Here is an 11,083-nt window from a genome sequence, read left to right on the forward strand (position 1 = left end):
ATCTTAGCCCTGGTGGATTCTACTGCAAAGGACTGTGGGTAGAGTATCCCTTGACTTCACTCTCCTTTGACCTCCAAGGAGCCTTTCTGCAATTATGTGGTTGGGGAGGTCTCCTGACTTCGAGAATGAGAGATGTGGTCTGGGCAGGGCCCAGCTTCCTGCCTTAATTTTCCTGCTCTTCTTGTCTTGCAGCTTCGGTCCACAGGGAATGAATCTGCAGTCACTTTACCCCCGGGGAGGGGGGGCCTCTACCTCCTGCCTCACCTGCACCAACTGACCAGGCCCTGGCCCTGGCCCCAGAGCCCCTCTTTACCCAGTAAAGCCCGTTCTTGGCCTCTTCCCCTCGTCTCACATTCCTCCAAAATCCATTCTTAAAATCTATCTCACGCTCTTCCAAAACTCCAGCCCTGCCCTGGGGCCCCTCAACCCCGGGCTCCTGGGGCCTGGCCTGACTTGGGACCTGCCTCTGGGGTCCCAGAAAAGGCCTTATTTCTTTCTCCCTGGTTTTTGGACCCTCCTCTCCACATCTGCTACCTCCCAGTCTTACTCCCTCCTTGGGCTCCGGAAAGGGAAAAAACCATTAGAGACTTTGAGGGGGGCTGGAGGGGGGGCTTTATGGACAGCTCAAGGGCCAAAGACCCTGGGGTTCACGTGTGACCCCTCAGCTCCTGGACACTGCAGCAGGCTCCTAACTGCCCCCACCCCTCCCCCATGCACCGCAGACTCACTGGGCCCCTCCCCTCCCCTCCCCTCCCCTCCCCTCTCCCTCTATTCCAGGCATGAACACTTGCTGGCCTCCAGATGCCCCCCGCCCCTCATCCCGCCTCCTTCAAGTCTTCCACTGGGTGCCCCTACCCACTGAGGTCTTCCCTGACCACCTTCTGTTCCTGGTTTAGCTGGCTCACAGCTCTCACGGCCTTCCGATAAACTGTGCAGTGTGTTTCTTTTATGTATAGTGTCTCCAGCGAGACTGTGAACTCCAGGAGGACAGGCATTTCTGTCTTATTCCCTGCCATAACCCCAGTGCCTAGAACATAGGTGCGCAAGAAATATTGAGGCAAAGCAATGAACCCCACCACCCACCCTGATTAGGCTGTATGCATGCACTTTGCATACAGAAAGGCCAGGCTGGGTGTCAGCTGCCTCTGCCGGGCGCTCACTGGGCAGCCTTCACCAGCCTCCTCTCCTTTTGGGGCTTCTGCATGTGTGTGCGTGTGTGTCCGTGTGTGCAAGCACGCGCACGCGCTTATTCTGTTCAGTCGTGTCGTGATTCTTTGAGACCCCCACAGACTACAGCCCGCCGGGCTCCTCTGTCCACAGGATTCTCCAGGCAAGAATACTGGAGTGGGTTGCCATTCCCTTCTCCAGGGGATCTTCCCGACCCAGGGATCGAACTCAGGTCTCCTGCATTGCAGGCAGATTCTTTATCAGCTAATTGACCAGGGTAGCCTTTCTGGGCCTCTGCTTCCTGCCTTATATAACTAAAGGCTGGGCTGGACCTTCTCCAGCTGTCACTGCGTTGGAACTCTGAGGTCCTTTCTCCACTTCTCCAAGCGGGGTGTCAGCAAGAGGGGATTCACAAGGGTGGGAGGGGTGCCTAGGGGCCCTGCTCAGAAGTCTCCAGGCCCTGAGGCGCCCACGCTGGCAGCCTGGGGTGGGTTGAGGAGAACAAGGCAGCAGTAGTTGTGGGAACTAAAGACAGACTTTCCTGGCCATCCAGTGGTTAAGAATCCGCCTTCTAACACGGGGGACATGGGTTCGATCCGTGCCTGGGGAACTAAGATCCCACATGCCTTGGGGCAACTAAGCTCACCTGCCACAACCACTGCTCCCAAAAGGAAAGATCCCAAGAGACACACAGAAGGAAAAAAAAAAAAGCGAAACAAAAAAACTGCGCAGATTTGGGAAAGTTTTTTCCAAAAATAGATCCATATTTTAATCACCATCGAAGTCCAACCTGAGAAGCCTGAGGGACAGAGGCCAAGCCCTCTTAAGGGCTGAGACCAGAGGTCAAGTGTCCAGGAGGGAAGGGTCACCGGAGGAAGCCCACCGTCAGGCAGGCGAGCGCGGGGGCCAGCAGGGTGGGCAGCGGCTGGGACAGCAGCGGTCCTGGGGCCCTGGACCTGAAAACCTGGCGCTGGCCCAGGCTCTGCACGGGCCTGACGTTGTCCGTCATGTTCACGCTCTGCTCCTGGTCATAGAACAGCTTCTGGGAGAAGGCCAAGATCTGTGGGAGGGACTCGTCAGGGAGGGAGCCGGCGGGCCGGCCCTGCTCACTGTGTGGCCTCTCTGAGCCGGCTCAGGTTCTCCGCAGAGGAAAGGAATGAGGGATGCGAGGCGCGAGGCGTCCGGGGTCGGGGCGGTAAGGACGGGCTCAGCTCCAGTTAGCTTCCTAAGCAGAGGGGACTCGCGCTCTCGGTTTGGAGAGTGCTCGGTTCCTCTTCCTACCGTCGTGTTATCAGAGAAGAGTGGTTCTCAAGCTGGAGCTGGCATTAGCCTCACCTGGGGCTTGTCGGGCCCCAGCGCGCCCCGCCGCCCGCCCCCGCCCCCGGGCAGGGCAGGCTGCACCCTGGGGTGGGCCCCGCGTACCTGGTCCCTGTGGAGCTGTATCGGCTCCTGGAACACGGTCCAGACCACCTTCTCGTCGCAGGTCGGCGTGGTGAGTGAGCCCAGGTAGCGGAAGTAGTGCCTCAGACTATCCTCCTCCGGGAGCAGGTCGAAGAGGCTGATGCTGCTTTTCATCGTGGTGTTCATATCTGCGGGGACAGAGGTCACCCCCTCACACACCTCACTCAGAGCTCAGGCCCCCCACCTCACTCAGAGCTCAGGCCCCCCACCATGTGGACCTTCCTTTAAAATATATATATGTATGTATTTATCTATTTGGCTGTGCTGGGTCTTGGGGGGTCTTTATTTGCAGCATGAGGAATCTGATTCCCTGACCAGGGATCGAACCCCGGCCCCCTGCACTGGGAGCACGGAGTCTTAGCCACCGGGCCACCATGGAAATCCCTGGACCTTCCTTCCTAGGACAAAGTCTCCACCCCACCCCCCCTCCCGAGACCCACACCTCCCCTCCCGAGACCCCCATCTCCCAGTCCCCTCCTGACTCACTGGGTCTGGGGATGTGAGACAGCGCCTCCACCAGGGGCTGGAAGTTCACATTGTTGGATCCGTCCTGGAATAGGAGGGAAGGGGGCTTAAGAGAGGCTTGCAGGGGGAGCGGGCACGGGGGGGTGGGGTGACCACCAGGTCATTCTCCGGGTCTGGGGTGGGGTGGGCAGGCAGTTTCTAGGACGGAGAACCTGAGAGGCTCCGGGCTCCCCATGGTGGGGTACACAAGTCTCTGAGTACCAGAGGGGACGTCTGAGCCTCCCCAGCCCCCTCCTGCCTTGCTGGGATCCCGGGCGCCTGAATCCTAAGAACCAGCCCCTCTGACCCTGGGGGTAGGGGCCCACCTCCACCATGAAGGCCAGCACCGCGATCTCATCTTCGCCCGCATTCCTGGATGGCCCCTTCTCTTTCTCATGCACTATGTGCATCTGGTCAGGGGTGAGTGGGATGGAGAGAGAGCCCGTCAGAGCGTGGACCACCCTCCTCGCCCGAAGCAAGCATACCCAGGGCCCAGCCAAGGCATGGACCCCCAGGAAGAAGTCCCTCACCTCCATGGCAAAGCGCTCCCCGTTGAAGGTGTGCTCTGAGCCCCGGTCCATCGCCTTGGACCAGTGCAGGTGCAGCTGCTTGGCCCGGTACCGTGTGCTCAGTCCTCCTCCGGCGATCGAGACCTCGTCTCCCAGCGACACCATCACTGGAGGGGATGGGAGGGGGCAGCTCCTCGCACCCCCCTCCTAGCCTCTCCCAGCCCCCATCCCAGCTCCCCCCAGGCAGGACTTCTCTCCCATCTCCCTCCCATCCCGGGCTGCAGTCCTGAAGGGACAGGGCGAGTGGCACAGCCTGGCCCTTCCCCTGGCCCCTCACCGCCCGCCTCTCCCTCTGCATGTCCCCCATTGCCCAAACCCGCGGCTCAGCCTGGTCCCACCCTTGCTTCGACCCCCTCCACGCGTGGCGCCCCAGTGTCTTCAGGGCGGCGTCCAAACTCCCCAGCCCCGAGCCTAGCTGGGCTGACCCTGGGCTGCCTCTGTCCTGCACGCACACGGGGCCACACACAGCCCCTTGAACACCCCAACTGCTGCAAGCCCCCATGCCTTTGCACATACTGTTCCTTCTTCCTAGAACCTGTCTCCACCCCAGCCCAAACAGCTCTGATTGAAACTACCACTAGAGATCCCCTCCTCTCCCAGGCCCACCCTGCTCCCCCTCTCGGCCCCTCCCCTGGCAAAGGTGCCCCTCCCGGGAGGAGCCCAACCTTCCAGTCCCCAGGGAACGGGGGTCCCAAGACCAGGTGCCCCTGCTGCCCTGCCCAGGGCCTCCACCTCGCATGCCCGATACTCACCTGTATGCCCGTTGTTTTCCACGACCCATTGGTGCTTCCTGTCGTAGCCAGAGAAGGAGAAGCGCCCCAGGTTTGGGTCCAGCTGAGTCTTGGCTGTGACGATGTTGACGGGGGACTGACGGTTGTTCTGGCAGCTGCCTTCCCACTCGTCTGGCCCTGAGCAGGGAGGGAGGCTGGGCTGGGAATCAGGGGCGCCTGACTCAGGTCCGGCCTGGTTCAGCAAGGTCCTCCTCTGGCGGCTGGCAGACTGTGCTGGGGGATGCCCGGCATAGAACTCCACCCTCTCCCTCCTTCCTCTTCAACACACACACACACACACACACACACACACACACACAGAGTCAGCAAGGCATAATGTGGGACGGGGTGGGACTAGGCTGTGAGCTCTGGGGTACGGGACCACCTTGGATGCTCAGCTGTGAAAGGAGAACGCTGGTGATACCTGCTTCCTGGGGGTTCTGAAGTTCGAAGGAGCTGGGTGGGAGAGTGAGTGGAAGCCGTGGAGTCCCCTGGAAGGGCCTCTTGTGAAAGGACTCCAAACCCTGACACTGAGCCTTGTCCAGGCACTCGGGGGAAGTGGGGGGCAGGGCGGGGTGGGGAGTGCCCTCCGGCCACCGAAACCGCAGAGGAGGCAGCAAAACGTTTCTGCCTTTGATGCTGCTGATGATTTATTTCAGAGGACGGAGGGCTGACTTCTTAGGTGACAGAGGTGATGACAGGAGGTACCAGAAAAAACTCTGCTTGAGCGGAGCACTGAGCACCAGGAGAGTGTGTGTGTGTGTGTGTGTGTGTGTGTGTGTGTGTGTGTGTGTGTGTGAAGCTGATATCTGCCTGCGGCCACCACCACCCCTCATCCTTTCCGCCCTCCCTGGGTCTCTGTTTCTACCTGGACGGTCCCTACCCCAAGACTCCCCGCACTTACCCAGGCAGGTGTAGTTGGAGGGTTTGAGTTGAATCTGGTAGCACCAGTGTGATGCTGGAAGGGAGAGAGGAGGGACGTGAGGCCTGAGCAGATGCATGTGGGAGACACTGGCCCCTCCAAAGCCGGTCAGCTCTCCCCAGGGGCCAGCATCACTGTTGTTCATCAGCCTCCCCCAACCAGACCTGGAAGGAGAGGCTCTGGGGAAAGGGGAAGAGGAAGATTAGGGCCGGACACCCCCCTCTCCTAGGACAATACAGCCACGTTCAGCCTGGTTGCTTTCCCAGAGCTGATGGGGTGATGGGGAAGATTAGGCTAGCCCCTCCCCAGAACACGCCCTCTTGCACTGTGTTCGTCAAAGGCACCTAGGCCTTCTCCCCTGTCCCAGCATCTCACAGTCCTGGTGAGGGTCCTGACCTTGCCTTCCGATCCCCCACTCTGCCTCAGGACAGAGAAACAGCATCGCCCCCAAAAAAGGCTGCATCATGAATGTAGCGCCCTAATGAAAGATTTGACAAGAGGACAAACTGCACAGGGAAACCTCCCCTCTGTGCTTTCTGCCCAGTGTTTCCTTAAACCTGAAGCTGCTCTAAAATCAGTCTACTGATTTAAAAAAAAAAAAGCTTGGCCAGCAGAGTGGATGAAGCATTTGATCAGAGCTGGAATTCTTAGGTGGGCCACTCACGAACGGTGGTGTTTAGGGATAAGTCACCTAATCTGTCTGAGTCTTAGTTTTGCCACGTGTAAAATGGAACTAATACCACCCACAGGGAGGATTAAATGAGAGATGGGAGAAAGTGTTCCAGGCAGCCTGGAATTTAGTCAAGTCCTTCCCTTTCCCTTGCCTCCCTCCCTCCCTCCCTCCCTGCCCCCTTCTGTCGGGCACAGATGGCCAAAGTTAAGGAGGGGCTGAGAGGAGAGAAATGAAGTGAGCTGGAAAGAACTCAGGGATAAGGAAATTCCTAAGAAAAGCACAGCTTCTCCAGCTCAGCCTGAGCTAAGGCCTCTGAGCATGTCCATCCCCACCCAACCCCACCTCCTCTGGGGTCCCTGCCATGAACATGAGATGGGGAAGGGGCAGGTTTTCAGTGGGAGGTGGGAGGGAGGCCAGCAGAGTAAGCATCTAGAGGACCCTGGCCCCCCATCCTCCCCAAGCCCCCCACCCCCACTCAGCCTCCCCAAACCAACCCCCCCACCCCACCCCTGGGAGCCACCTTGGGTTTCACAGTCTCCAAGTTCTGTATCAAACGCTTCTCCTACTTTGCTGGCACAGCCTCTTTCAGCGATAGAGCATCCCTGCAGTGTCTTCCCCAGGCCAGTCCATCCCCTGCCTGGGACAGGGTTCTGTTGCCCCCCAGGACTCTGCATCTGGGCAAGCCCCACGAGGGGCAGCAAAGGGTAGCAGCCACTTCCCATCCAGGCCCCTCTCTGCACACAGGCAGAGGTCAGATGCCGGAGCCCATCACCTGGCCTCCAGTCCTGCTTGAGTCTTGCTGCTTCTCTGCAGCAGACTTCCTTAACTCTTCTGAGCCCACTAGCTTCCTTCCCCAGGCAAGAGGAGCTGCCACGGATCTCCGGATCTCCCGGACCCAGTGTCTGAGCACACACTGGATGGGAGGTCAGCTGCGGCCATAAAAGGCTCCCTGTGTATCCACCTCTCAGAGGTCCCGATGGCACGAGGGGCCACTGGAGTGGAGCCAGCCCTTCCCTGTAACTGAAGCCCAGCGGGAAGGGCTGTTACAGGGCAAGCCTGACCTGAGCCAGGCTCCTCAGGACCCAGTTCTGGCAGGTGGAACCCCCATCGCCTCCCCAGAGCCCATCTGGTCCAGGCTGAGCTTTTCTTAGGAATTTGCTCTTCCCGCCTTCTGGCTTCAGCTACTGGGATTGTAATGGTGACGTCTGATCCAGCGTCTTAATCACAGAGACTTTTGACCTGCTTGGTTGAGTGCCCTTGTAACTACCCTCTTCAGGAAGCCAAAGCCAGAAAAAGATGTGATGTTGATGAGGCCAAGGCCAGGGTCAGGTCTGTATCCAAAGGCTGAAGGTAGGGGCTGGTTTTTAGGCAAGAGATGGCAGGCTCAAACCAGCTCAGGTTCTGTGCTGGCTCGTGAGCGGGCAGCCCTTGCAGATGACTTTCAGCCAGCAGTCTCAGGCCACTTCCCAGGGACCCGGGGAAGGAGAGGAGCTACTGGAAGGTCTTGGCTCTGGGCTCTGGGTTCTGCCCAGTCCCTCTGCCCTGACCAGGGATGGAGTGAGGGAACTAAAGGCCATTGCCAGTCACTCAGCTCCGGCCCCCCACCCTTGACTTACCCACCCCTCCAGCCCCCTGCTTTAGGGATGACTGAAGATGTTCCCTCCGGTGGACCTTGCTCACCCCGCCCTCCAACTCCAGGGGGAGGGAGGGATCTTGAAAACCAGCTCAGCAAAACCCAAATGTGCCCTGGGCAAAGTCTCGGTAGCTTCTGGCCAGGTCTGGGGCTCTGAAGGGGCCTGTGACCCTCTCTGCTCCTCTCTCCAGGGTAGCAGATGCCCTGGGGAATCCATTGTGCCACCTGGTCACCCTGCAGCTTCAAGCCCCCTAGGAGATGAAGTGAGGGACAGCGCTCGGCAACTCCCAGTCAGAAAGCCCCAGCACTTCTGGGGCACACAGCTTGTACGAGGGGGTGGCTGAGAGAGGCTCCTGGCTTGCTGGGCCCAGTCCAGTGGTAGAGCTGTCAGAGCCACGTGGCTGCGGAGCGCCTGCCATGTGCCACGCTAAACACTGACACCCACTTCCTCCCTTGAATCCTTAGAAGGGTACCTGAAGACAGAATTACTTTGTGTTTTGTAAGTGAGGAAACTGACTTACCTAAGGAGGAAGCTGACTTACCAAGGAGGAAAGTGACTTACCCAAGGCCATGCAGCTACCCGGCAGCCACATTAATTGCAAAGCTGTTTCTCTTTCTATCAACCCAGAGGCTTAAGTAGGTTTCAAACCTCCAGCCCTACATACAAAAATGTTCACATCCTGTCTTCTCTCTCAGGATGCCTGTCACGTCCCCACCATTAAGTCTAAGTCTCTCCTGAAAGAGGCACCCACGGCCTCTTTCTCTGCTACTGGTGGGGCACCCTCACCCTCGACTCACTTCCAGGGAGGAGCATCTAGCTTTAGAGAGGAGATGTGGCCAGGTGGACCCCAAGGACCATCCCAGGGGTAGCTGGGAAGGGGAATGGCAGATGGGGGCCTCCTTGCAAGGAGATGGTTCCTCTTGGAGTGCGGAGAAAGTGCCAGATCAGATCGGATCCCCGTGCCCAGACGCCGGAGGTGCCTTCAGCTCCTTATCAAATATTAACACCCCTCTCCTGCCACCTCCCACCTAGGCGAATAATTAAGAGCTCGGCCTCACCATTAATCTTTAAACGAAAATCACCCTGGCCAGAAAGACCGGCTTGGCCGGGACCTCGGGTCTCCGGATGCCCCCCGCCAGGCTCCATACACGGCGCCGGAGGTGAAGGGTGCTGGCAGCCTCCCGGGGGCAAGGAATCAGGGCGGAAAGCGGCGATGCCAGGGCTGCACGGGACCCAGTTTGTTGCCCTTGGTCCGAGCCGAGGGTAGCTACCAAGCACTGAGCCCCCGCGGGACGGACAGCGACCCACGACAGACCGAGGCGCACAAGCAAGGGCGTGAGACGCCAGAAAGGGTAAGAGGCGGAGGCGGGCTGCGGGCAAAGATGCTCCCCTGAGCGGCCCCGCGGGGCCTTGCCGGCATCCTTGCCCGCAGCCCGCACGGCGCCTGGAGGAGGACCGCGGGCCCCGAGCCCCGAACCCAGCAGCCGCACCCTCGCTGCGCTGGCTCCCGGGCGCCCGCCCCGCCCGGCCGCACGCGCCGCCGCATCTCGGGCGGGCGCAGCCTGGGCGTGGGGCGGGCGCGGGCCGGAGCGCCGAGGTACCACTGAGGGGCCACCGAGGGGTCCCCGGGCCGAAGCCCTCGTTCACCTGCGCGGGCCCGGGGCGGGGCGGCGGCGAGGACCAGGAGCGCCAGCAGCAGCCGCATCCTGCGCGGGAGCCGAGCCGGGGGTCGCGCACCGAGAAGGTCGCCGCGGGTGCCGCGGTCATGCCGACCGGCCTTTTATAGCGGAGCCGCAACGGGAGGGAGCCCCGACAGCAGGACGCGGGTAGCGGCTCCTCCCCCTGGCGGAGCCTCCCCTCCCCTGGCCCTCCTGATCCTAGCGCCTCCGCTCCCCGACAAGCGCTCCCGCCCCGCCCGGAGTCACCTTTCCACCAGTGCGCGGGGGCCCCCTCACCCACCTGCGTCGGAGGCTGCGCCCCCCTCCCGGCTCCTCCCCAGTCCCACACCTGCTCTCCTGTTGGGGACTGGGAAAGCGACATCGCCAGGTACCTGGGCCACACAAGAGTGGGGCCCCAGATTCCTGCCTTGGATCAAGTTGGCGTGGACCCCTGCGCCGCCCTGTCGCCTCGGGAGCAGCCCGCGGGGCGGCTTGGAACGGGCTGGGGTTAGGGGCTGGGGGAAAGAAGCTGTCCTTCGGAGGGGTGGCGGAGTTGAGGGATGTGAAATGCTGTTTCTCGAATCCGGTGTTCCCCGAAAGCGGGGCTTGCTTCTCTCTCTCCGGCAGTGAGCGCGGATTCTCTGGGTCTTATCTCTTTTTCAGCATCTCTCCCAGGCTGCTCCGCACTTAATTTCTAAGCAACCCAAAGACTGTTCTCACAGAGAATGAGGAGGCCTGTGAATTGCTGGGGGAGGGTGTCTGTGATGGCCAGCGCTGGGGATGTTGAGGGGCAGAACTGAGAAATGCATTGCCAAGGGGCTCAGTGAGAGAGGAACTGATGGGATCAGAGGGGAGGGGCTGGCCCTCTTGAGCCACCACTGCCAACCCCCCCACCCCCCAACTCCTGCGGAGACTCCTGAGATAAGATGGGAAGAGAAGAGACTGGGGTCTGAATGGACCTCTCCTTATCTCATCTGTCAGAATCTTCAGAGCAATTTAGGGAAAGGAGACTTTCCTGGGAGGAGGCTCTAGGATTTGGGGAAACCGGGCTGGGGCCCTCCCTAGAAAGGAAGCTGCCTCTGGTCCCAGGAGGGCGGCTCCCTCGCCTGGATTTGGCCCGGGGCTGCAGGAGACCCCTTCATGGCTCTAGGTACTATGTGTCCCACATGGGGTGGGGGCTTCCGTGGGAGTGTCAGAAGCTCACTTGGACTTGGGTGGGGAATGTGGACTTGGGTGGGCCTGGGCCCCCTACATCAACAGGAAGCCCCGGTTTTCTGGTCGAGTCGCTTCCCCATCCGCTGCCAACCTCTCAGCCCCCACGGGCCTTTGAACCTAGGCAAGAGACCTCTGAAGAGGGATTGCCTCCCCCAGAACGATCCAGGCAAATGGGCTTCCTCCCTGGTCTGAGTCCTGGTTGACTCCCCTCCACTCCACCCCCCCCACCCCCCCCCACCCCGACCTTCTGGCCGGGGATCACACAGTCTCCCAGAGCGGCTTTGATCCTCAGAGAGGGGAGGGGAGAACTACACCAGGTGTAGGGTCCTATTGTCTGCACTGCCTTAGAATTTAATCACCAGCCTGGGGGAGTGATTTAATCACAAGTCAGGAGAAGATTCCACACAGGAGAAGATTCTTCTCTGGGAAGTGGATCTGTGGTCACAAGGCTGTAAAAATCTATCGTTTAGGACAGGGGAATGGAGCGAGGAGAAAGTCTATTCCTAGGAA

At 60.1% G+C, this 11,083-nt stretch overlaps 1 protein-coding gene across 1 annotated transcript; it reads right to left on the bottom strand.

Annotated features, from left to right (window-relative positions):
- Window positions 1-1,910: 1,910 nt before the first annotated feature.
- CA4 (carbonic anhydrase 4) lies at window positions 1,911-9,518 on the bottom strand. Its single transcript, XM_043902943.1, has 8 exons — window positions 9,348-9,518; window positions 5,376-5,429; window positions 4,454-4,609; window positions 3,663-3,808; window positions 3,459-3,542; window positions 3,115-3,178; window positions 2,590-2,756; window positions 1,911-2,227 (listed from the first exon to the last, which is right to left on the bottom strand). Exons 1-8 carry the CDS (start codon window positions 9,403-9,405, stop codon window positions 2,033-2,035), a joined length of 924 nt encoding a protein of 307 aa, XP_043758878.1. The 5' UTR covers window positions 9,406-9,518; the 3' UTR covers window positions 1,911-2,032.
- Between the last annotated feature and the right edge of the window lie 1,565 nt (window positions 9,519-11,083).

The sequence above is a fragment of the Cervus elaphus genome, chromosome 5 (genome assembly GCF_910594005.1).
Source record: "Cervus elaphus chromosome 5, mCerEla1.1, whole genome shotgun sequence".
NCBI lineage: Eukaryota > Metazoa > Chordata > Mammalia > Artiodactyla > Cervidae > Cervus > Cervus elaphus.